The sequence below is a fragment of the Aspergillus luchuensis genome, chromosome 3 (assembly GCF_016861625.1).
Source record: "Aspergillus luchuensis IFO 4308 DNA, chromosome 3, nearly complete sequence".
Classification (NCBI taxonomy): domain Eukaryota; kingdom Fungi; phylum Ascomycota; class Eurotiomycetes; order Eurotiales; family Aspergillaceae; genus Aspergillus; species Aspergillus luchuensis.
Window position 1 is genome coordinate 4,239,952 of NC_054851.1, and position 24,737 is coordinate 4,264,688.

Sequence of the window (24,737 nt, forward strand, 5' to 3'; positions counted from 1 at the left end):
TCTGTAGCCAAGTTCCGGAGCTGGACAATATCTGTCGAAGTCGAGGGAAGGCTTTTTTATATCCAAGATCTGTCTAGATTCCCAAAAGTGCAGCCTCGGGACAAAGGCCAGAAGGAAAATCCACATAAATAGCAGATATGACGGAGGATCTGATAAGTGCCTTGTTACAGTGACTGGATGTCTCAAATAATCAAGTAGTTACCCTAGCTGAGTAAGTAAGTTCAGTCCCATTTTCGACTGATGTCCTTGAGAGACCTGATTTGCAGACACCGCAAAGCAGAACCATGATTTTCTCGACTGAGAGATCAATCTGTCTATCCAGCACTGACAGCCCAAGCAATCCTTCAATATAAATAATTGCTGCGTGAGGAAATGTGTAACATAGGATAACATGGATATGATATATTAAAGGCCAATATATATGTAGACAAGCAACCGACTCGATTATAGTAGTGATGAAGTCTTCAAACTGAACGACAAACGACAGCGGTCTCTTATGAACATTTACACGCGCAAAAATAGCGTCACCACTTAACATTCATATTTGCTGCCGATCATGCATAGGCAGGGTCCATAGACATCCCCCTGTGACTCAGAATGTTCCACGAAATTACACTATAATCAAGACTTCTCATTCACTCTGTACACCTCGGGAGTATCATTGGTCACTGATGGCACTGATGAGGACGTGACTGCATTCTTCCTTTCACGCAGCCCTCGAGATATTTGCATCATCTGCTGCACTCCCCCATCAATAAGGGGATAAAATATCGCCACGAGCATTGTGATCCACAACCAGATAATTCCTACAACGACCCAAGCAGTGAAGAACTGACATTCTGTTAGCACTTCACCGATCATCATGCGTGAGTAGTGGTGACAAATACTCACCCTCTTCCCAAAAACATATTTCGATCCGTACATCGGCAGTGGCCACAACACCCAATGGCCCAAGAAAGTTGCAATCGACCAAAATGCAGCAATACGACCCCATCTCTTCAACTCCTGGGGATTAAACGAGGACTGAGTGTGCTGTGCTTCACTACCTTGACCATTCACCGTGATATCGCTATCACTATCCAGTCGCTCGAGTCCCAGCTTCTCTTTGCGGAACTCCGCCCAGTCATACCTTTGTGGTTTGACTAGAGTGATCACGACAGAGTAAACTATTGGCGAGAAAGCAGATGCTACAGTTCCGTAGACGCAAGGTAGAATCTGTCCTGTTGAACTGACAGATACTGCACCATAAAAGTGCTGCGCTGTGCCAAGCCACACCCCGATGCCGGTCGCCATTCCCAGAATTGGGGACAGAATTGCGGCTGCTCTGCTCTGTCGGCGCCAAAGGATCGTGAATGCCATAGGAAAGATCCCAGGACATGTTACCACACCTATCCTCATAAGTATTTGCGCCAACTTGAATTGAGGTGGAGGCTTACCGAGCATATATAGTGTCCAGCCAAGATCAATACCGACGTAATGGAGCATAGTGCTGAATCCGGCAGAAAAGGCAGCGAAGAAAATCACACCAAAGTGACTGGCACGTATAATGTCTCTGTCTGATGCTTCCTTGTTGATATATTCTCGGTATACATCAAAGCTTAGGATAGAGCTGACGGCGATGACTTGCGCAGAGAGGGTCGAAGTTACTGCCATAAAGGTGATAAGAAGGACTGCCGCCGCCCCGCCTTTCCCAGCAATAGTCATGGCTGCGTATGGAAGGACAAGGCCATTACTGACTTCCGTGGAGGTCATGCGCTGCATTGATTAACATCTTCGACGATCAAAGGTGGACAGTACCTACGCGGGGATACGTCGGAAAGGAAGACGTATTCTCAAGGCCTAGGGCAAGAGAACTCATAATGGTTCCTAGGGCCCACGGGATAGCAAAGTAAGCAATCCCACCGATGGTGTAGCCTGGTACTACGGAGGAGGGAGCGGCGGAGAATGCTTTGATGAAATAGCTAGTATCCATCTGAGAGAAATGTTAGCCATTCCTGAGACTGGTGTGTATATACTTACAATCACTAAGCCGAAATTGGAGCAAATATGGAGAATCCCGAACAGGATAGCCTGAGTTTGTTAGCAGAGACAACAACATGGCCTATAGTACGTACACCCTTCGAAGTCATGGTCAGGTATGTTCCATCTTGATTTCCAGACACAGGATGGCGCTGCGCAGCAGCTTGCACGAGCTCATATAACTTGCCGACCGAGCCGACCTCTTCAAATTTAAACGCTTTGATAGAGAGATAGCATGCAATAATGAGGATTATTGCGGTGTGAAAGTAGTCCGTGAGGAATCTTCTCTGGTAAGCATTGTGTATTTTTCCTCCAGTTGGACACTTACGTTGCTTTGATGCCACCTACGAAGGTGTACACAGTAACGCCAACAGGCAACAGGAACGTCGCGGCAATGATGTGCATCCCAGTTCTATATGGTCAGTAAGATTCGAGAATTCGGTGAAGCACTCACATGGCTGATATAACGGCAGCAGCACCCAAAAGCATGTTAGCGCAGGCAAAGATGTTGTTAATCAAGCACAGGGTCATGAAAACCCCATGTGCAATGCGACCTAAATGCATCAGTATCAAGTCAATAAGCATGAATTCCCTGCATCCTACCATATCGGATCCGGACCACTTCGAGCGATGTGTGTGCATCCGGAATCTTCCTCTTGCAGGATATCCCGATCAAGGCGAAAAACACAATCATTGGACTGCAGCCTGCGGCGAACCAGAAAGGACCAGCCACACCATAATCGTACCCCACAAACGATGCTCCTAGCATTGCTGTAGTCCATAACCAGGACTGTTCACTTAGCAGGAATTCACCGCTACCGAGGGTAGACTCATACCGATATTACTGCGGACGCTGTTAAGCCGGTTCGAACGGTGCGATTGGCAGTCATGAACCTGAATATATTAGCAGGTGAGAGCCCATTATCCTTATGGGACGTACATCTCAGTCTTCTTGTTGTCTTCGCCTGTTGTTTCTTTGAGTATTCTGGTGATGACCATCATCACTGTTTTGTCAGCTGCATCACTTGTCTATCTTCGGCGAACATACCACCGGCGATGATGAGCCCTAGCACCACGACAATAACATATCCAACAGCCTGGGACAGTGGCGGCTGCACAGATGCCCCTGCTGCACGAGCTTGAATTTCTGACATCTTGTCAAGATACTCCAGTGGCTAGACAATGCAGCACTCAACAGCGGCAGAAAGACAAGGCTGACTATGTGGAGGCACCCCGGCAAATGTACCTTTAAGATCTACAACACAGCACACATTATCGCTACTATCACGCTATCCGCCGATCATTGTATGCTACAGCGAACATTGTGTTCCCTGATGATACGATAGTCTATGCATATGAGGTGCTTGGACCGTGTTCCAAGATCCTGGGGATAATATATCTGGATTTAAAGTTATTCGGCCGATATACGTGCATGATTGTCCGTATAGCGTAAGGTCAATAAAGTTAAGTTATTGCGTGACAGGGACGATAGTTGGCGGAAGAGGACCAAAGATAGGGCAGGGGTGGATGCTCCGGGAGCCCGAGGTGGCTTGTGCCAAGTTTTCGACCAACTACCGAGGTCATGTAATTCTCGACCAGAAATCGTTGTGTTTAGATTCCAGATAAAGAGATTCATAATGATCCCTGCTCTTATTTGGGGCTGTATTAGATATGTGATTCCCCATTAATGGGCGACCCCTCATCTCCCCATCACGTCATCCCGGCCCACTGTGATGCTACTGAACATCCCCTCCGGCGAGGTCTGAATTGCACACTTATGGTCCATACTTATTCGCGGTTGATCTCTGAACGATATCTTGATAATTAACTGGCCTTATTTTCTTATAGTTCATATCGAAGACTCAGCATTTGCCGGTTCCAAAAGCCTAAGCCAGCACCTCTCTCTCGCCAACCTAACCTATCTACCCTGCACAATGGCTACCGACAACGCTACATCTCGACCCCGCAAACAATTAATCCTCAATGCATTCGTTGAAATGTGTACGCACCCCCAAATTTATTCTTCTTCAATCGCTAACATACCCCAGGTAGTGGCCACCAGTCCCCAGGACTGTGGCGACACCCAGAGGACGAATCGCACCGATTCAACGACATCGACCACTGGATTGAGCTCGCAAAGCTTCTAGAATCCGCCAAGTTCCACGGAATCTTCATCGCAGATGTCCTAGGTAGCTCTTATCCCCAAATACCTCTAGAATATACATGGATAGTAACCTCCCCAGGCGGCTACGACGTGTACAAAGGCCCCCGCAACCTCGAACCAGCCATTGTATCTGGCGCGCAATGGCCCGTTAACGAGCCATTAGCTGTCGTACCTGCCATGGCGGCCGCGACACAAAATATCGGCTTCGGGGTGACAGTCACAACGACATATGAGCAGCCGTATCATCTTGCGCGTCGACTCTCTACTATTGATCATCTCACTAAGGGACGGTAAGTCACTCTTCACGGCCATCGTCGTCTTTACCAAAACTAACATCAAAACCAGGATAGGATGGAACGTAAGCACCACCCAACCAACTAATAACAATCACCAAACTAACCAACCCAGATCGTAACGGGCTACCTCGACTCCGCAGCCCGTAACCTAGGCCACACCCAACAACCCCAGGTACCCTAACCCCCCCTCCCTCACTCACCCACCAAAAACTCACCCTTGATTCTAACAACCCACAGCATGACGACCGCTACGCCCAAGCCGAAGAATACATCAAAGTGACCTACAAATTATGGGAATCCTCCTGGCGCTCCGACGCCGTCGTGCTGGACCGCACCCGCGGAATCTACACGGACCCAACCCGAGTCCGCGAAATCAACCATACCGGCAAATACTTCACCGTCCCCGGCCCCCACATCTGCCAACCCAGTCCGCAACGCACACCCGTGATCCTCCAAGCGGGGACATCCAAAGCCGGGAAGGCGTTCGCGGCACAGCATGCCGAGGCGATCTTCGTGGCGGGACATAGTCCGTCCGTGGTGGCGAAGAATATCGCGGAGATCCGGGAGACGGCGAAGACGCAGTTTGGCCGGGATCCCGCGGGGATTAAGTTCCTGGCGCTGTTGTGTCCGGTGCTTGGGAGGACGGAGGAGGAGGCGTGGGAGAAGTTTAGGTATTTCAGGAGTCTTGGGTCGATTGATGGTGCGTTGGCGCTGTTTGGGGGCTGGACGGGGATTGATCTCGATCGGTATGGCGAAGATGAGGAGTTGAGGCATGTGGAGAGTAATGCTATTCGGTAGGAGCTTCTTGTGTTTGGTGATGGGTGGGAGAAGTGCTGATTGTGTGATAGGTCTGCCGTTGAGGGTTGGTCCAAGGCGACTCCGGAGGTCGAGAAGTGGACGAAGGCTACTGTGGGTCAACATATCACGGTTGGTGGGCTGGGTGCGACGCCGGTGGGAACGCCGCAGCAGGTGGCGGATCAGATGGAACGGTGGGTGAATGAGGCGGATGTGGATGGGTTCAACCTGGTATGTTCCTGGAGAGGGCTAAAGAGTGGAGTTGGCTAACAGATCCAGGCGTATGCTATCAAACCCGGCTCCTTCAAGGATATCATTGACTTGCTGATCCCTGAACTCCGTAAGAGAGGCCTCTTCTGGGATGACTACACTGTCAAGAAGGGAACGTACCGCGAAAACATCTACGGCAAGGAAGGGCAGAGCGGCCCGCCGGCTGATCATCCAGCTGCAAAATATCGCTGGCATGCGGGCGTTGAAGCAGCGGATCATCCGGTTCCTGAGAACTGATCTGTACAAGACGATGTAATGCCACTATATAACGCAAGTACTGCTACTCTAGATCTCGGATCTCTTATATTCCGACAAATATTGAATGCCCATACCACACTAGCGTCTGTGCTCCACACTCTATAATAGATATCCGAGATGCAGCGTCAAACCGGAACACCATCAGTCACAGTCCCATACTCAGTCACAGTCCAATTACCAAAACAAGCATACTCAAACTGAGACCTTTCCAGACTCCTCTTCTGAACATTCATGAACGTAGACAGCTCGCACCAACCATCATCGCGATACTCACATTCCGCAAAGCTAGAATGCAGAGGGAGCGTGCGCTGATTCTGCAAAAAGTGAACGTAGAACGTTTCCCCGGTGCCATCCACATAGGCATTTGTCTGATCACCCGCAGGACGCGTAGCAGCCACCTTATGAGGCGTCCTAATGATCTCAATATTCGTCCGTCCACCGAATGGAACGATGTTACTAGCCTTGAACTGCTGGTATAGAGGAGGTCCAGTAGGAGGCAGGTATTGGGCGAACTGCCTGAATCCAAACGCAGTGAGAACAGCGACTATACCCGCATCATGTGAAAAGTCAAGGTAGAGATTCTGATCCGTCGGGAACGTCACAGAATTAGTGTCCAGGGTCATGTTGGCATTGGTGCCTGTAGTCTGGAGTAAGTGACCCTCCACACGGGCGAGAAATTCCTCTACCCAGGCAATTCCCTGCGCGCGGCCTGCGGGACAGGCAAATCCGACCATGTTGGAGAATTCAATATCGAAGGAGTAGTTGAAGTTTTCGAATTCTTCAAAGGTGAAAAGCTCGCAGAACTGGCTGTAGCCGTAACTGATGGTCTCGTAGGCGCACATACTCTGCGCGTTGTAGCTGTCGGTCGTGGTCCAGTTATAAGATCCAGTCAGAGTGTGGAGTGCTTCGGTGCGCTCTTTGAGATAGATATTCTTCCACGTTGATAGGGGTGTGGTGGCATTGTAGGCCATGTACTCTAATGCGCGGGTGCAGGAGTAGGTCCCAATTAGGGAGTTGTTGTAGCCAACACCTTCTATCATTGGTAGTAGGTTAGTCTTTTCTGTCCATTCAAGGCCAAAGAAGCCTGCGAGGAAGTTCTCTGCGGATTTGAGCATGCGGTCCTGGGTGGTGGTGCGCGCTACGAGCTTATGGGCCGAGCTGGAATTAAAAAGGTGACCGTAGTTGTAGAAGTTTAGGACGCCGCTGTCATAGAGCTCCTGACGGCCTTTGGGGACGAGGATCTCTAGACCCAGTCCGTAGTCCCAATCGTTCAGGAAAGAAAGTGGGCCGGTGAAGTTGTTACCGCTAGCAGTAGAATTGATGATTTTCTGGGCCCATGAGGCCAGACCTTCTGAGGATGAAGGATACCGAGAACCATGGCGGTGAATCATATGCATTTGGGTGATGTTAGATCCTTGCGGGAGAGGATATTCATCAACTCCGAAGCCATCGGGTACATGGTAAGGGCTGTGTGAGTTAGTAACGGGCTTAATATCGAGAACAATGGGGAATCCATCATTAAGATATGTACCTTAGGTTGCCCATTTAATGGAATATATTGCGGCCAGCAGCCCCCTTGATCGGCTCGCTTGTTTCCAGCGGGTCGTTGGGAGACAGAGTCTTTTGTCCAAATGGAGCAGGATTTGTCTCGGCTAAGAAGGGAGCAACCCCGGTTGCAGTCGTGCCTTTTGAAGTTAGCTTAACACAAGTCTGCAAAACCACTAAGCACATACCCTGGTAGCTCTCGGGCGTGGTCTGAAACCAATCAACTCCGGTTGTGGTAGATGAGGGATTGAGAGTCAGTGGAGTTGAGCTCTGTGAGCGGGCTTCAATGGCAGCAGCATCAGCTAAAGAGGCTACTGCCAGTATAGATAGGGTAGTGAAAGCCTGGTGCATGTTGATACTCCCACTTTATTGGCAAAAAACCGTTCAGTCAGTAATAACACCAGCAAGAGGTGGGTGCGATGCCAATTTGTAGGCATTCCGTGCTCTTGGGAAAGCAAAGAAATGCAAAGCCATATACATGCCCATCACTGTGTTGTGCATTATTGTGTATACGACATGCTCAGATACCGTTGGGTTGTACCAGCAGCTGCAGAGTATCGATGCACGTGGGCATCTCCCTGATTCAAAAAAGCCACGGCACCACAAGATAGGGCATCTGTCATGTCTCGGCTGCAGCCATCATTTCGCTTACATGGGGTGTGGAGACGCGAGTCGTACCCCAGGCTGAATGCGATCCTTTTCCCGGGTCCTTGCATTTGGCTGCGTCAGCCACTCAGCCTTTGTAAGATAAATCTCCTGACGTTCGAACGTTCTAAGTTCTCATCGGCAAGCAGGAAAAGCACGTGGGCTTACCGAGTGGTGGTTATCTTCCCACTATCTGCTAGTAGGTTTTAGGGCCTCGGCATCGGCTGTTGAGTGGCCTAACTTGCACTAGACATGTATACCTTCAGAGCCACATCATCTCTTCGATCACAAAGTGCCGCCATGTCGGGACCTGGTCGACGTCCGTTCTATGGTTGACATTTGCATTAAAGCATAACAATGGGCCATGGCAGCTAATTCCTGAGCCGACGCGGCTTGGGTCCTATATAGCGTACCAGATGTTGACAATGACGGAATAAGTACACTGTGCACTTTAGAAAAGGAAATCCGCAGTATATTTGCAAGGATTCCTATAATCATCATTTCATCTCGTCATCTTATTAATTTTTACCTAGCATACGACTTCTGTCAATGTACGAATATGTTGATGTCTAGAATAGTATCAGCCCACTACATAGCACCGAACTAATCTTGACTCAAGACAGACTGCCTCTCAGCAAAATTACTTCGCCGTCTTCTTCACCCCCATAAACCAATGCACATTCGTAGTCGGATACATAACCGGCGACTTCCCCGACCGAAACTCCCAGTTCTCCAAACCAGGTGCATCCGTCCGTCTGACCAGATCGTGGAGTTCATCCGAAGTCCGACAGCGCATGATAGACACAAAGCCATCAAAAACCATCAGCAGAGGTGCCAAAGGCAACACAAATGTGAAAATCAAATGTAAGGGCGACCGCCAGAATCGCAGCAGGGTGTATTGACATGCGATCAGTATCAGGCCTGGTAATATTAGCATCGAGCTGAGATCGCGTGCGGTGAGTTCGAAAATACTGATTATCTTTGTTAGTATAGTTGATACTCGATCTGAAGACATAGGTATGGGGTTAATGACATACATGAATGCATCAGCCGACTCAATCGCACTCCGCAACATGGGTACAGCAAGCGGGTCGTCGAAATGATGGAAAGCTACGTTGAACATTCGGCATTCCTTCCGGTTTTGTGGGACCAATCGACCACATTTTGACGCATCGACTGGTTCAGAGATGTATGAGATACTTTTTTGCTGTTTGGTGAGAGCAGCCCATTCGCGAGGGTGAGGATTGAGGTCGGTCAGCAGGAACTGGGCTGGAGGGAGGTGCTGAGCCCGCAGGCGGGCGTTGAGAAGTCTCTCAAAGGTGGCGGATGGGCCACCGGCGCCCGAGCCCAGATCGACAAACGTGAAGGACGAGAGGTCGGGGAAGTTATCTGCAAGGACTTCGCAGGCAACCACGGCTGAAGAGACCTTAGCGACTGGCGGTAGGCGCAAATTCCAGCAGTGGGTTAGGCATAGCTGGGCATATTCGATCGCCTTGTGGGGACACCATGGCTGGTCGGCGATCTCGAAGAGGTGGAGGCGGGGGAGGAAAGACATGGTGACTGTCGAAGAGAAGACTGGTCGGGATAAGGTTGGGATGAAGATATATCAGATTCTTATCTGTGCTCGGTGTTGCTTCATTTCGCCCCATCCAGGTTCTGCGTGAGTTTGTTTCCTTTCATTCGAGTAGGATCTCCTTAATGCAATCCTGGTGATGAACAATAGATTGCTCCCGACCGTCTACAACAAGCCCGTTAATGCCGAACTTTCTGATTGACGAAGGAAACACTGCCAGAGGAGGGGGGTCTTCAGGTTCGAAATGATAGTCGGATAAGATTGGTGAGGTTGACAGGCACAAAACCTTAAACGCCCTACCAACGTTTACACTACGTCATCATCCGAATAGCATGCACTGATCATAAAGATACTCAATCCTGTAACCAGAGACTGAAACTGACTCGTTACAGCCACATCCCATATAAGAAAGTACGGCAAAAGTTCAAGAAAGCCGTTCTGATCTTGGTAGGCTACCGACTCCCCGGTCGCGGGCGACATCAACGGTGTGGGTACAGCCCAATGAGATAGGTCACACCGGCATAATATGATAATTATAGTAGCAAGGGGGTTGACAGATCATCACAAAGTATGATTGGCTCTTTTAACTGGCTTCGTGCCGATCGGACCAGCCACGCGGCAGTGAAACAAACTATTCGATCAGATCTTGCATTCCGAGTTTCATTCAACTGAGCATCAAACAACGGGATATCAAGCTAGAAACAGAAAAACATTCCATGAAGTGAGGGGCAAAATTAGGAAGGTCTATGGTATATCATCAAGATGCAACGTAAAATCTCTATATTTACAGAACCAAGAAAACGCCAACCACGACTCCCGCCACCAGCGAGGCAATCTGGCTGCGCGGCACTGTAGCCGAACTCTCCTTGTCCGACTTGTCGCTCGAGCCCGTCGAGCCCGTCGACGTGGCGGCCGGTTCCGTCGCTCCCGTCGCCTTGGGCACGGCATCGGATCCCGTGCCGATTTCCAGGACATGGTCCTCGCCGGGGTCGAAGTTGGCCTTGGCCAGGGAAATCTCGTTGTTGCCGAGATCATAGACAACGTATGCGCTGCGCAGGAAAGTGTCGCCGAGAAGGGCCTCATTTTCGATCACTGACAGTCCGAACGTACAGATGTTCATGTCGGTCATGTCGGAACTGGCCTCGAGGATCATCTCGCTGATGTCAACGCTCATGTTGAAGGATCCAAAGTCGAAGAGGAAGGTGAAGTCATCGTCCTTGACGGAGCACTCGATTACTCCGTAACCATACTCGCTCATGTAGGTGGCACCGACGGCGTCGTAGATGCTGGCTGCGGCGGAGGTCGGGAGGTAGGTCAGGGCAGTGCCGCTATCCAGCACGGCGGGGATGGGGAACTGTGTGGCGCTGTTGTTGACCGAGACGGGGTTGCCGTTCTTCTCGAGGTGCACGGCCGTCAGGTTGACAGCGAACTCGATGTACATGTCCTCGATGGAGACGATAGGCAGGGTCTGCAGGCTGCCGTAGTACTTGGCGGTGTTGACTCCGCCGAACAGGATGGTGCCTTTGCCTTCGTCGAGATCATCCAGCCAAAGACTGTAGGCCGGCCAGTTGATCACGCCTTGATCGACGAGGGCTTCGGGGAAGTTGGTGTATTCACCACCACCACCGTAGCTCGAATCGCTGGCTTCATTGGAGGCGTATCCAATACCGAGGACTCCCTCTACATGAAAAGCAGTTAGCAAATTGTGGAAACAAACTGGTGAGTATACAGTGGGAACCTACCCTCGGAGTCGCCGTCATATGCGACGGCAAATTGAAAGTTCGTCAGAGTGACATTCGAAAACTTCAGGGTATCGTTGACATAGTCGCCCGTGGCTTCGCTGCCGTCGACATACTCGATATAAAAGTCATCGTTCACGAAGGTGTAGGTGGAAGATTCGCTCGAGTTGTAGGAGCCGTAATCGGTACAGGGGCAGGCGGACGCGTTGGCGCCATTGACCCAGAGATCGCTGCTGCCGGTGTCCAACGTCACACTGACTTCCTGGCCGGGAGTGCCGAGGGTGAGGTTCATCGTGTAGCCAAGATTCGTCGCCTAGAGACGTGCATTAGCGACCGTCACAATTCCCCTGATTCGGACTCGGGATGTCAACATACCAGGTTAACAAGGTCGGCTGAAGCCGTCGATCGCTTCCGGCGGGACCGGTCGGCGATCTGACGACGTTCAAAATTGAACTGAAGCGTAGATGGTTCATCGCGCTCATGGATAGAGAGGGAATAGGCGGACTGGGCGGCCCAGGCCAGAGAGAGAAGGGTGGTGCTCTTCATGGTGGTGCTGTGATGATTTCCCTTCTCACGTAATTTGGGGGCGAACCTGTCGGGGGGAAGTTGGGGGAGCGGAGCGTCTTATATGGTCGGTGCAGAAACGATGGATCTGGATAAAAAAAGTTGCCCATGGGAGGCGCAGGGAGGGGCACGGGGAAGTCGGAGAAGTGCTCAGCCTTGCGCGGTCGCTTCGTCTTGGCCTGTTCCTGAGTTTTTAACAGAAAGCCATCCAGCGCCAGAGACCCGCTCCAATGTCAGCCTTCAGACCCTGGGGCTGTTGCTTTTTTGCTGACAAGCGCTGGGCTGTGAAGAGGCTCTTGTCTGGCAACCAACGAATCCCATAAGGGGGAAACTTAGACAAGTGGGTCGTTGGCAGGCAACCATCAAATGAAGAACTGTTCTATCCGCCACCCCGAGGAGGAAGAAGAAGAACTGCGAGACTATTCCCTCCCTCGAACTAGTGGATTAGACGGGGGTTTACTCCGTCGGTCATACCGGAAATGATGACTCTTGGCAAAAGCATGGCCTCTGACATGGCATCTTGACTAACTACAACATGAACATCATAACTAGCCATTTTGCTATTGAGATGACAACTGCATGCCGTTCACCATTTGCAAACCCAGCAGTGACGACACCCCAACGTGGGATGGCGTGGCTTCGCATCGCTCGGATGCAGGCGGAGACACCCGATTCTTCGACCGGCGCTAAATCTTGCCCTCATTAGTCACCGCGGACTTGCTCCCCTATCCAATGACATGGTGTCATCCGCGCCTTTCCACGCCTGCAATCATTGCGGTCGATGGAGTTTGTTAATAAGCCGTCACGGTTAATGTTAGCTAACTAGCCGTCCTTCGACTGGAACAAACATAAGACAGTTGCTATTAAAGGTTTAGCATTTGGCCATTTGAGTTTGTCGGTCCTGGAAGGTTTCACAGCCTTGTTCAACGGGCCTTGACACAGCACAATGCAATTTAATCCCTGGCAATAGCGCCTCCTTCGTGGTTATCGGCCCGTTCGCCTAGAGATCGAAGAGCTCTTGGCAAGACCCTGATTCGCACCCTGGCCGTGAACTGCTATATCCACTTCGTATAAGGTGGATCGAGGGGCTAATTCTGCCGTTATCATAAGCAGATTTTTACTATCGTGCTCGTGGTGAAAGGGGTAATTGGAGTTTACTGGACTTCTTATTTGACCTTAAGACGGACTCGAACAACCGGGAGATGTGATGCAGGGCACCCAATCCTAGCAATCGATCTCTACAAATAGAAAGTAACTACTCAAACTCGGAAAAAAAGCAGAAGTGCGATAACTCTAAATGCCATTCTCACCTTACGAGAGAAGTCAAATCAGGGTCCACTATATCTCACTCTCCAATCTCGATAAATTCCCTAACCAATTCAGTCCACCCAGCGCTCAGTCCACCCGTCCGCTGATTTTCCTATTATTGAGAACCCAAGCTAGTGACAAACCGCCTCATACTCTCATTTCTCTTATCCACGATAGTTCATTTTCACTACTACAGCTGCCTAATCCGGTTATCCTTTAGATGAAGCTATCTATCACTCTGGTTCGGTTCATTGTGCCGACGGACTCCGTATCGGCCGTGAGCGCTTCAGTCGTTAGCCCTGACTTTAGATCCCTGGTGGCTCGAGCTCAAAATTAGGCTGAGGCAACAGTCGGATATGAGTCACTGATATGACGCAGAGCAGTATACCTAGACAACTAGACGAGCAGATGACTTTAGTGTCGACTATCGTTCCTTCAATATACGAAGCTTGTTAAGGCGATGCGGGAGATGTCGTGGGAGAGGAAACTGTCTACGAGGGGGCGATGAGCTTGGCAGAGTGTCGATTGCATTCACGATGATCCCAGACAGTGGCTGCTCAGAGGGGTCGGACTCTGTGTGATTTCGATGTCGAAAACTTCCTTGATCAGTGTACGAGACATTACTGCCACCCTCCTGGTAAATGCCAAACCAATCTGTCATATTCATATAATGATTCGCGATAGTGCTAGGTATGCTAGTGGCCGGTCTAGTCTACTTTAGTAACAATCATTTAACTTGGTGATAAATTGTACAGCTCCGTCGGAAAGCCGCAACATGATATATGCAGCTCTAGTGGGGAAATGATAATGCACTCTTTCCAAGCATGCCATGTAAGCCACAGTGGGGTTCGAAGCAGCCAACACCAGTGTACCTGGTTTTTTATGACAGCATATGGGCTATTGTATTTTCTCTAGGATACAGCGCCCGGTGTGATGCTGTTCCTATACCGACGTTGTTGGGGATTCTCGGGTTGAAACTTGCCCGGTGACAATAGGGACCATATGGGTCTCGGGGTAGCAGTATTTGATCTCTCCTGCTTTCGAGGATGACGATGCAAGGAAAATGAATGTTAGAGGGCGTATGTGGTTAGTCCTGATCTCTAAAGTGTAAATGTGGGTGGTTGAGTCGAGTACGAATTATCGGTAATAAATATCTTGTAGTCTCGCCAGCGATGATACAGAAGACATCGCCAATTAAGAAGGCCAACGACATCAAAACCAAGCGAAAAAAAAAAAAAAAAAAAAAAAAAAAAAAAAAAACACGATTTATAAAATCTATTCTCCTTCTAACTCTACGGATTCATACAAGGGAGGTGTGAAAAAGAAAAAACAAAATACAAAAAGATATGACAAGAGTGGGATTCGAACCCACGCCCCTTTCGAGACTAGGAATGCTCCGAAGGAACATGTCTGATCAGATACACCTGACCCTAGCGCCTTAGACCGCTCGGCCATCTTGCCGTTGATGTATTTCCTCCCCCAACTTACCCCTCATATTCCACACCTACTTTCTATCTATCTCCTGGGGCATAACTTCTCACCATCCCCGCCACTCCCCTCGCAACATCCCCTCCCATCCCATCCAAACCCCTCAGTATCCCTTCCCGATCCCCTTCCCCTCGTTCCTGGCTCATCTTGAACTTCCCCTCCATGCGCTCCACTGTCACTTCGATACCGACGATGTTCTTCTTCAGGATGTTGATGTATGCTTCTGGCGCTTCGTCGACGGTCCATGCTCGTGGGCATGATTTCTCCTCCGGGTTGTTATGAGTATCACTAGTGCTGGTGGTTGTATACCCCATGATATTCCCCTCACAATGCGCCGAGAGATCACGAAGCTGTTTATTCAGAAACATCGAGGCCTGTTGACCCCCTTCCCCTTCCGAACGGGGATTATAGATCCGCACGCGGCCGTAGACTTGCACGGCGGCGTAGTTCCATGTTGGGGCGACTTTGCCGGTCTGGGGCTTGGTGGTGGTGTAGAAGTGCGGGGTGATGTAGCTGTGGTAAGGGGAGGTAAAGAGGATGAGGACTTCGGTGGGGAGGATGGCCTCAGATTGGGTGGCTAGGGAGTCGAGGATGGCGGCGCATTGGGGATTGGCGCGGGCGATGTGGCCGCGGAGTTTGATCTTGTTGTTGGTATCATCAGTGGTGGTGGTGGGAGGAGGGATGTCGAGAACCCAGGGGATGTGGGTGGATTGGAGTAACGGGTGTAGAGGGGAGGGAATGGCGGTGGTGAGTACGCCGAGAGGGTTTTGTTGGATGAAGGTGTGGAGGGTTGAGGGGGTGGAGTCGGTGTAGATTTCTTTCATGTACATGATGGCTGTATGTATGCATATGTATAACTGGGAGTAGGGTAGAGATAGATAGATGAGAGGTGCAATCGGGCTGGAAGCAAGGGGGAACAAGATGCAGATAACCTTAGATCTTGTCCCCCGTGCGGGGTTTGGGACAACTCAATTATGGGGTTCATTCCTATTGGCTTGTCGGCTATGTTCCGAGTCTATGATGTATGGTACAGCATCATTGTGGTAATTCTTTTTGTTTACATTCGTTTGTACTTGTATCATGACAGTAAGGAAATATGTACAGTGAAGTGTAGATGGCAGATGTTGTTGTCCTCCGCCAAAATCATTATCCCCGAGGATTATTAGCAAGGGGGCCATTCTCATTCATTGCGTGGCCAGCGCAGGTCAAAGCATTGCAAAGCCTGTCTGGCTTGGGTTATCGGTTAGGAGTTGGAAAAAAAGAATTGCCCATTGTAAGTGGCATTTTATCGCCATGGGCTTTGCTTTCGAATAAACTCCGATGTGTTTCGCGGCGCATGTGGTATGACCGCGCCAGCTACTAGTGGCGGAGCTGGGTCGTCGCTAACCCAGTGAGGGTTTCGGTCCTCTAATGTGTACGGAGGGACCTTCAGGCAATGCCCGCGTCGGTCGCAAATCGGTCAGCGACGATTGCTTGCGGGCGCGCGATGCTCGCATATCTGTCGCGAGATGGGATTGTCGCAAATGCAAAGGAATGAGAACACAGTTTCTCAACTGGTCGAGTAGTAGGATGGCAATGCGACTGGATTAAAATCTTATAAACCGGCCACGGTGTTCGGCCGGTAATCTCAAATAGAAGGTATAGAATCATCAGGGCAGCTTAGGAGTCTAATGGTAGATGCTGCTTCGCTCGCGTTGGCCACTTAGATTGCTTGATGCAGAGTCATAGGCCGCCTCATGGGTGACCTCGATCGTCGTGTGCTGCAGCACCACTCCCATCGGGGCCAGCTCCAACCCATCCTTGCCGATCATCTCCTCGGTGGAATCGCTGCGGCCGCGCGCAATCGTGGTGTTGGTCGGTCCCTTGCCATCGATACTGTTGCCATAGTGGTGTGCGACCGACGATTTGTTCGGTCGGCTGGAGTATTTGTTGCTGCTGCCATGGATCCTGGCTTCGGGCTCCAGCACCACGCTGCGGCGACTCAGTGTGTACATGAGGGAATCACAGAAGCCACACAGAGTCATGAAGGATCCAGCAAAGCAGAAGTAGAGAACGCTGGGGGAATGGCCACTGGCAGAAGCCATTCGACCTGCGGCAAGAGGTAAGGTAAGGCAGATATACACAACGGGATATAACGCCATGTGGAAAATGACACGCTTGAGTCGGGTCAGACTTTCGGAGTTGTGCTCGCCCAGGATGGCTGACTCGGCGATCCTCTTGCGCAGTTGAAGGAACATGATCGCGTAGAGGACGACGGTGAAGAACTCCGAGGCGAAAATCCAAAAGTAGTGAGTCCACAGACGCATCGACTCGTACTTGGGGGTCATCCAGCACTGGAGTAAAAGAACGTTAGTGACTTACCGAAATATTGTAAAGAGAAGATCAACTTACCCAGGCTACAGCCGGATACCAGACGTACCGACCGTGTGCTGCGATCGGAATGACAGTCGTTATAACCCCAAAGAGCCAGAGCCCACAAATGATGGAAACAAAAAGACGGTGTGAGATCTGGTAGCCCAAGGTGACGTGCATGAAAGTGTGCGCAGCAATGGCGAGCACGAACAGACCACTCATGGGATCACCAATCTGCAGCCAGATGCCCTGCAAGAAGCATGCAGGGTCTGCGGCCGTCACCGAGTTGGTCTGGATCCATCGCAGACTGATGATAAAGCCCAGACTTTGGATGAAGTCAGCCAGAATGAGGTTGAACATGAGCACGACATATTGGTTGTAACCGATGTAACGTTTGTAGTGGCGTTTCCAGAAAATAAAACGATAGGTAAAGAAAGTCAACAAGGAAAGAGTACAAATGAGTGAGACGGTGGCCAGCGCTGAGATAACAATCAAGCCCTTGGTCTGCAAACTCGGCAGTGGGCTCATAACAGCCTCGCCCTGGGTACTCGACGAGGACGAGCGACGCTGCAGGGCCGGATTAGCCGCATGGGCGTCTGCCTCGTACAGTAAGGACTGGATCGCCAGGGACAGCATGATGGGGAAAGGTGACCGGGGGTGGAATTGTTTCAGGCTTCCTTTCCACCGACGGCATTTGACCTATATAACCGCTGTGTCCTTCCACCCCCTGGGGTTGGTCCTAGCAGGCAGCGTGGCCAGGAGCCCTCACCCGCTCTAAGTCCAATTAGGAACGTCGCGTCAAGTGTCGATCGAGGGTACCGTGGATTCGACGGATTTTACGGAAACGACTCACTGCAATTACCGGGGCGGGTTCGGGCATGTGCCGAAAGGAGTTATCATCTTCCGTGACGACTGGGGGGTCCCATCTCCACCTGGGAGGTTTTGGGAGCGAGCTTGGCTCCTTTAGCTGTCCATCTGAACCTCCGCAGCGAACGGGGTCTCTCTAGTCTCAACCAAGCTTTATAAGAGGGCAATAGTCCCCCTGGAGACGGCTCAGAATGCGACCTCCATGCGATGGTCCCAATGGTTCTAGCGCTAGAGGAAAACCCTAGAAACGCCACCGAAGCTTGTTATTGGCATGAAAATCCCTATCGGCCGGTTGACAATCACTACTGCTGCTTGCTGGGGCCTCGGGTTGGGGCTACTGGACCATCGTGAGCTATGTCGAGGGCATCAGACAACTACAAGTGGTGATGGTTTCGATTTCTCGGCATCAGAATCACTCGCTGCCTTAGAAAAAAAGACGCTATCTCAGTAGCTGTCTTGGCAAAGGCTCAGGGTTCACGTCGCTCCGTACTTTTTGCCTTTTTGACTTTTTCTCATTTATTTTCTTTGTTCGTTGACCTTGTCTAGTGTGTGGGCTTATGCAAAATAAGACCAGAATAATATAGAATAATAGTAATCCTCCTGCCAGGCCCACGTGGGGCGACCAACGCCAGTCGGAAGCCGGCAAGCGAGTCAGAAAGTGGCTCCGGGTTTCATCCTCGGCCATGGAAGAAAAGGCGAGAAACCCAGCTGGGAAGGAGTACGGAGTACTTTTTTACTTTTGCTACTTTTTACTTCATGGGTCGGGTATCCCCGGACCTGTCCCTGGTTCCAGACTTTTTTTTTTTTTTTTTTTTTTTTTTTTTTTTTTTTCATCGCGTCTTGCTTGGTTCCTTGTGTTGATCCTCGTATCGGGCCAGGAGTTGAATAAGAATAACATTGACAAGAAACTCTGTTGACAATGTCGGAAAGCTACGTTGCCCGTGTTGCGCTTGGCTGTGGTGGCGATAAACGGGCGCAGGTAGAAAAATCTCCGCCTCCGGCCACGTTTATGAGTGGCACTCAAGGTGGCACTTGTTGTGCGCTATCGCAGGCACCAACGATGATGGTTTCTAAATAGCTCCTGTGCTCGTTGATCTACAAATTGCAATCCTGTCCTTATCGCAACCACTATCGGGTTGGGTCGGTCCATGGTGCGGAGTCCCGGTAAGAGAAAAAGGGATGATTAGGGTGATCACCTCGCGACGCGCCACGGTTAGAAGGCGGGAGGATAAAGAAGCTTCGAACCTTTCGAAGCACGGTCTGCCTTCGGTTTGCCTCTTTAAGAAGGAGGATCAATCTAAGCTGGTGGAGATTGGATCTCCAGGGGGGTGGATGACTAGAGTCAGACACGGCCCTTGATCCATGGTTACGGATTTCGCGGGCCGGACTAGATACGGAGGACTTGCCGTATGCCGTAGATTCGTGGAAAACACGATGATCCTTTTCTGTGCGTCAGGTGTGCGTCCTTTTTAGCCTTCTAAAACCTTCGCTAGTTCTGAGTCTGTTCACGGTGACACTGTTCTTCAGCCCTATCACTCGTGGAGCGCGCAGCTGGAAAAGAAAACCGCACAGTGACATCCACCTGGTCCCATTGTAGTGGTCCAACACTCCTCTCTCGACAAATGGTATCTTTGGCATTGGCTGCAATCTGTGTGGACGCTACTCGGCTAAGTGCATGTCCTGTGTAATGAGTTCAGTAGTATAACTTGATTGGGTGTGCCGAGTCAGTGTCATATAGAGATGGCGCGGCACAGCGAAGAGATTTAGACTCTCGTCTGAGATTCCCGAACCGACGCGAGGCGGGGGTGGTCATGAGAGTGTGGAAAAAAGCACAAAAATTGTACCAGAGCTCAATAGCCTTTTCTGTTTCCCCAATGCCTTTGTTCGAATGACTGGCAGGCGGTGGAGTGAAATTCTTGCGTGACTAGTACTATGGTGGCGTTCTTTAGGCTGGCCAGTTGAGAGACAAGTTACAACATCGGGGGTCACCTCCCTTTCGGAATGTCGCCCCGCCTTGCCTATGAAAGATCGCCTCAATTACCAAGTCCTTGGGAGGCCTGGGGGATCCTATCACATGTGCTCCATTGCCGTCGACCACCCCTTATGCGTAGTACTAGTCCCTGGGGTACTGGTTAGTGTCCCTCCCAGGCAGAAATTTGGGAGGCGGCGTCCCGAGTAATTGGTTGGGACTTCTTCCACCATGGCAACAAGAGCCTAGGTATAATTGCCGAAACAAAGCCAAAGAAAGCATAAGGGCCACCCCCGTCGACATCTATGAATAGCTCCATCCTACGCCTCGTGCTCAAAGTCCAGGAAGCTCAGGGGCTCATTTAGTCAGCGGGTTCGTATTTCCCCTCACGCCTCCTCATTTCCCCTCACCTCCCCTCTTATGCCAAGAGCAAAACATTCGGTGGGAACGGCAGGATTCAATATATTTGATCCTTTTCATACCCTTATTTTGACCGTTGAATGCATCGCGAGGTGCACGAGCCCTTCGTGCGCAAGCTAGGCAGGCCTACTGGCAATTCGATTGCTGCCTTCAGACCGTCGACGCATCAAATAAATTAGCGAACGTTGGACTAAATAACATGCCATGAGGGGGTTTGGCCCTGTTGGCTCGTGCTCGTTCCCGAGCTAGGCGTGCTGGAGACTGGAGTGTGGTGCGATTGATTTGACAATGCAAATCACATCTCGCACTGGCAGAACTGGGATGACGCGTCTGAATCAATCCAAGCAAAAGGCGCACATTGGCACTGCTTGGCCAGTTTTCCTCTCCCCGGGTTTTTTCTTCGCACTGGCAGTGAGAAACTGAAAATCCTTAATCGTTCGCAGCGTCGCCAAGACTAGCAAACATACTTGCTTCCGGATAATGATAATGCTCAACATTCATCCCAATATCCCATTGACAAATCGGAAACTTAGTGTGCCATCTTCCCAAGTCTTCCGGCACCGTTGCTACTAGCTACAATCAGAAGGTGTTGATTGTGTATGGGTGGTTTAGCTGGCTAGTGCATATATGTGCGCTAGCTGTTCCCTTGGAAATTAGCTCAATTCTGGCTATGCTCGCAGTTTCCGTCCACATTGATCCTCGGTCCTCACCTCGATGTGTACACTCAAAATTCGGCCAAGCCAGAAGAACGATACGGTGATGATCCGACCGAGTGGGTTCCATGAACTACTCTTCATAACTGTGCCGGCGCCTGCCTAGGGGTGGAGTAGCAAAGAGAGGGAAACTCTCCTGTTCCTGGCCCCTTTACCCCTTTAGTCTCTTCTGTGCTGTCGATCATGAATATTATGTTCTATTTCTACTGACAATAAGGATGATGTGATTTACAGTGTATTCTCCTTCTGTCATCGTCAACCGGCCTGCACAGCAAATCTCTTCGGCGACCCACTATCCCCCTTGTGAGTTTCCCAAATGGGTATACAATCACTGTTTTACGGCGCATCCTGCGGAGAGTCTATCTCCGCTCGGTATCAATGCTGTCCGGTCCGATGCGTGCCATGTTATCTCTGGGTGCATTTATGGGGAATTTTTGGGTTACGTAGGAGATCGTGCTCGGTCGCGAGCAGCCGATAGATAGTCTCTTGTAGGGTTGCATTCGATCAATTTCGACTACATAACAGTCTGTACTCGTGGGTGCCTACTAGTAATAGCGCTGCTGCGGTCATGCGTATCGGAGAGGGCTGAATAGTAGAATGATCGCTCGAGGAGAGTACTAAACCATCTGGGGCTGGGATTTCCCGAAAGGGCTCCTGAGACATATACATTCGATTCAACCAAGTAAATGGCCTGGTCAATCTATCGTCGAACTAACCATTACACTTTACTAGGTTGTCAATCATTGAGATCAACGCTATGTCTCACAATATGCACATCTTATTTCGTAATAGGACTCGCACCTCGTAGCATCAGACATCATCTCTAGCATGTGAATGCGACAAGCTGAAACTTAAACCTCCCTCTGTGTAGTGGATAGTGGAAGAGCTCCTATAGCCAAGGGAGCCAACCTATTTCAAGCAACAGGCAAGATGGCCGAGCGGTCTAAGGCGCTAGGGTCAGGCTATCTGATCACGCATGTTCTTCGGAGCATTCCTAGTCTCGAAAGGGGCGTGGGTTCGAATCCCACTCTTGTCATATCTTTTTGCATTTTTTCCCGCTACATCCGATACGACTACCTCAACTGATACAAAAGAAAACGATGCAATGATTTAATTTCCTTTTTTACAATCCGGATTAGAGAGTTCCTTCACCCAACCGCTAGCATCGTCACCTCCCACTCTACCATCACGGATCGGTCCAGTTCTCCCGCTCATAAGAATTCCAACAATTGTCCCCAGACATCTATAGCGTAAACCAGTCTGGACATCTAACCCTACAGATATCAACAAAACCTGCAAGTAAATCAATTCCAATGAATCAAAAGCATCCGAGCTCAGCCGCCGGAATCATCTTCCCAACCCACAACCACCCAAACCTTACACACTGCTCACCAAAGCTTAACACAGTCTGGCCAAACCTACATCCCACCGCAGTCATGGTTGTGTCATCGTGGCGACCGTCCGGATTCAAATATAAGAGGACCTAAACAGCAAGTATTATCTCCCAACAGCAACAGCCATTATTGGTGGTCACTAGGTACATACTGCATACATCATCATCTAACTCCCAAACCAACAACCATGCCGAACCCAAGTCTAAGTTACGGAAATGGCATGTCATCCGGAGCCAAGTGAGCCGCACTCTATCCCTTCACCTACACCATCGTATACTAATGATATCCAATGGATTGATAGGTCCCGGAATACCGCCTTCCTAACCATGTTCGCGGTTATCTCCGGCGCCTTGCTCACATTCCGGATGCAGTCGCCACGCAAGGAGCAGAGATACTCTCCCGAGGGAGACCAGCAGGCTATTGACGGGGAGAATAAACTTGGGCGCTCGATGTTCGTCTCTGATGGGGATCGGGAGGCTGTTAGGGGTGGGAAGCCTGGGGAACCGAAGGTTGGTCGTGCGCCGCATGAGGGGTTGGGTGGTCGGTGATGATTTTATATGAAGTGTGGGTTGCGTGAGGGGAGGTATCGTGCATGGGCATATTGCATAACGTTGCTTTGTTGCTTCGTTGGGGTTGAAAAGTAGGGCATGTGGAATAGGTCTGGTACCTTGTACTCGTACATTGTGTTTGTTTTGGTGATGCATAGAGAATTTATTTTCTTGGATTTATTGAACGCAGGTTCATTATGCCATGCTGGCTATGCGGGACTCAATTGGAAGGTTCTCTGCTAGGATTTCTGCTCCGTGGCATCCTCCTTCAGCACCCGGGCTGATACCAGTGGACTCTCGTCCAGGATCCGCGTGAAGTCATGAGCGTCGACACAGGCCTGACGCGAGTTGAGCACGCTGGGCTCTGCGCGCCTGAAGACGTCATTCTCGTAGACGTCCAATGCATCTCGCAGTGCTTGTGTCGACATGGATCTGTTTTGGACGATGAGTTAGTATCTAGTTGTACATCCCGCGAAGCGCTGATACTCACCCTAGAGAACGCATATCCACACGTCTAGTCAAGTCCAGTACATCAACGATGGCATTATTGGCCCCTTCTCCGCGGTCTAGATACCACTGTTAGCATGCAATCCTCCCACCCAGCACAGCACAGCATTGTATGAACATACACATAGTCATCGTATGCGCCGAATCACCCATCAGCACAACTCTAGGATGCGAGCGATTCTGCAGCGGTCGGAACATCCAGTCCGCGATGCGGATTGACCGTGCCTCTGTGTCCTCGGGTAACCCGTAGACCAGGGTCCTGAATGGCTCCGCCCAGTTCGAGGCCAAAGATTTCATCAGCGCGATTCGATCCCTGTTGTCGCTGGGGACTGCGATGTCTTTGGAATCTGCCCATGATATTATGATCTGGCATTCGTATTTGTCCTTGCTGCTTTCTGCGAAGTTGTTGGGGTTGTCGAGGACTAATTGAAGAATTATAAGTTAGCTGTTGTGCACATGTTGGTGTGTGATAGGAGGGTGGTATATGCATACTGCTGAAGAACAGGAAGACGTTGGATTCAGGATGCGAGCCCTGAAAAATGAACGGATCAATATCCGCGGCGCCTGCCATCTCCTCTGCTGTATATAGAGTAGCTGCGCCGAGGATCTGCACCGGTAGTGGATTCATCTCATGGCTGTCCGGGTACAAGATCTCGCGGGTGGGGGATCGCGATCCATCGCAGCCGATCAAGAGGCATCCTGTGTAGGAGGTGCCGTCTGCGAAATGCGCAGTGACGGTGTCGGCGGATGAATCGATGTTCCGGAGGGTTTTATTCCACTACAGGTTTGGTCAGAGGGCCCGAAAGTGAAGAATGAAATCGTTTCCATCCTAGGTAGATGTGTCTTACCTGAACATCAAGTCCCGTAGCCACCAGCTGCCTCAATCGAACGCGACTGACCCGAATTCGCTCCGCAGCGGGGACACTGTACAACGCTGATCCTGTTTTGAGATCGAAGAACGAAAAGCGACCGGTGTCACCGCGGGCAGCAGCCGCCTTGTTAACATATGCCTCTGGGAGGCGTTGCACAAGGTCTTCCGGGAGGAGTTCCCGCAGTGCAGGGAGCGCCCAATGGAGCGTCAATCCCCAACCCCCGCTTCGTGCATCGATAGCGGCATCGCGCTCGAAGATCTTGTAAGGGACACCGATTTTCTGGAGGTGCTGGGCCAGAAGGAGGCCACTGATGCCTGCACCGACGATGAGAACGGGAAGATCAGCCATGATGGGGGCAGCGAAGAGGCACGGATGTTCGGTTCCACGGGAACACGGGTTCATCCCCTGACTCTTTTACCTGAAGACGCATC

General features: G+C 50.5%; 10 protein-coding genes across 10 annotated transcripts; 2 read left to right on the forward strand and 8 right to left on the reverse strand.

Moving 5' to 3' along the window:
* Positions 1–621: 621 nt before the first annotated feature.
* On the reverse strand, positions 622–3,173 carry AKAW2_31423A (sodium:solute symporter family protein; the record flags this gene model as incomplete). The annotated part of the gene is made up of 12 exons (XM_041688047.1): positions 622–831; positions 892–1,388; positions 1,437–1,755; positions 1,802–1,972; positions 2,020–2,070; positions 2,115–2,301; positions 2,348–2,431; positions 2,474–2,573; positions 2,623–2,809; positions 2,856–2,913; positions 2,960–3,023; positions 3,068–3,173. The coding sequence occupies 12 exons, from the start codon at positions 3,171–3,173 to the stop codon at positions 622–624; spliced, it is 2,034 nt and encodes a 677-aa protein (XP_041541870.1).
* Positions 3,174–3,953: 780 nt separating this feature from the next.
* On the forward strand, positions 3,954–5,781 carry AKAW2_31424S (LLM class flavin-dependent oxidoreductase; the record flags this gene model as incomplete). The annotated part of the gene is made up of 7 exons (XM_041688048.1): positions 3,954–4,020; positions 4,068–4,473; positions 4,529–4,541; positions 4,592–4,651; positions 4,717–5,273; positions 5,328–5,505; positions 5,554–5,781. The coding sequence occupies 7 exons, from the start codon at positions 3,954–3,956 to the stop codon at positions 5,779–5,781; spliced, it is 1,509 nt and encodes a 502-aa protein (XP_041541871.1).
* Positions 5,782–5,927: 146 nt separating this feature from the next.
* On the reverse strand, positions 5,928–7,199 carry AKAW2_31425A (histidine phosphatase family protein; the record flags this gene model as incomplete). The annotated part of the gene is made up of 1 exon (XM_041688049.1): positions 5,928–7,199. The coding sequence occupies one exon, from the start codon at positions 7,197–7,199 to the stop codon at positions 5,928–5,930; it is 1,272 nt and encodes a 423-aa protein (XP_041541872.1).
* Positions 7,200–7,347: 148 nt separating this feature from the next.
* Positions 7,348–7,698, reverse strand: AKAW2_31426A (uncharacterized protein; the record flags this gene model as incomplete). The annotated part of the gene is made up of 2 exons (XM_041688050.1): positions 7,348–7,487; positions 7,536–7,698. The coding sequence occupies 2 exons, from the start codon at positions 7,696–7,698 to the stop codon at positions 7,348–7,350; spliced, it is 303 nt and encodes a 100-aa protein (XP_041541873.1).
* Positions 7,699–8,632: 934 nt separating this feature from the next.
* AKAW2_31427A (uncharacterized protein) lies at positions 8,633–9,547 on the reverse strand (the record flags this gene model as incomplete). The annotated part of the gene is made up of 2 exons (XM_041688051.1): positions 8,633–8,963; positions 9,030–9,547. The coding sequence occupies 2 exons, from the start codon at positions 9,545–9,547 to the stop codon at positions 8,633–8,635; spliced, it is 849 nt and encodes a 282-aa protein (XP_041541874.1).
* Positions 9,548–10,349: 802 nt separating this feature from the next.
* AKAW2_31428A (pepsin-like aspartic protease) lies at positions 10,350–11,850 on the reverse strand (the record flags this gene model as incomplete). The annotated part of the gene is made up of 3 exons (XM_041688052.1): positions 10,350–11,245; positions 11,308–11,617; positions 11,680–11,850. 3 exons carry the CDS (start codon positions 11,848–11,850, stop codon positions 10,350–10,352), a joined length of 1,377 nt encoding a protein of 458 aa, XP_041541875.1.
* A 2,711-nt stretch (positions 11,851–14,561) lies between these two features.
* Positions 14,562–15,494, reverse strand: AKAW2_31429A (FMN-binding negative transcriptional regulator; the record flags this gene model as incomplete). Its single annotated transcript, XM_041688053.1, has 2 exons — positions 14,562–14,600; positions 14,718–15,494. 2 exons carry the CDS (start codon positions 15,492–15,494, stop codon positions 14,562–14,564), a joined length of 816 nt encoding a protein of 271 aa, XP_041541876.1.
* An 837-nt stretch (positions 15,495–16,331) lies between these two features.
* Positions 16,332–17,652, reverse strand: AKAW2_31430A (uncharacterized protein; the record flags this gene model as incomplete). Its single annotated transcript, XM_041688054.1, has 2 exons — positions 16,332–16,997; positions 17,056–17,652. 2 exons carry the CDS (start codon positions 17,650–17,652, stop codon positions 16,332–16,334), a joined length of 1,263 nt encoding a protein of 420 aa, XP_041541877.1.
* A 4,914-nt stretch (positions 17,653–22,566) lies between these two features.
* AKAW2_31431S (uncharacterized protein) lies at positions 22,567–22,927 on the forward strand (the record flags this gene model as incomplete). Its single annotated transcript, XM_041688055.1, has 2 exons — positions 22,567–22,616; positions 22,681–22,927. The coding sequence occupies 2 exons, from the start codon at positions 22,567–22,569 to the stop codon at positions 22,925–22,927; spliced, it is 297 nt and encodes a 98-aa protein (XP_041541878.1).
* A 579-nt stretch (positions 22,928–23,506) lies between these two features.
* AKAW2_31432A (FAD-dependent oxidoreductase) lies at positions 23,507–24,708 on the reverse strand (the record flags this gene model as incomplete). The annotated part of the gene is made up of 3 exons (XM_041688056.1): positions 23,507–23,856; positions 23,927–24,212; positions 24,283–24,708. The coding sequence occupies 3 exons, from the start codon at positions 24,706–24,708 to the stop codon at positions 23,507–23,509; spliced, it is 1,062 nt and encodes a 353-aa protein (XP_041541879.1).
* Between the last annotated feature and the right edge of the window lie 29 nt (positions 24,709–24,737).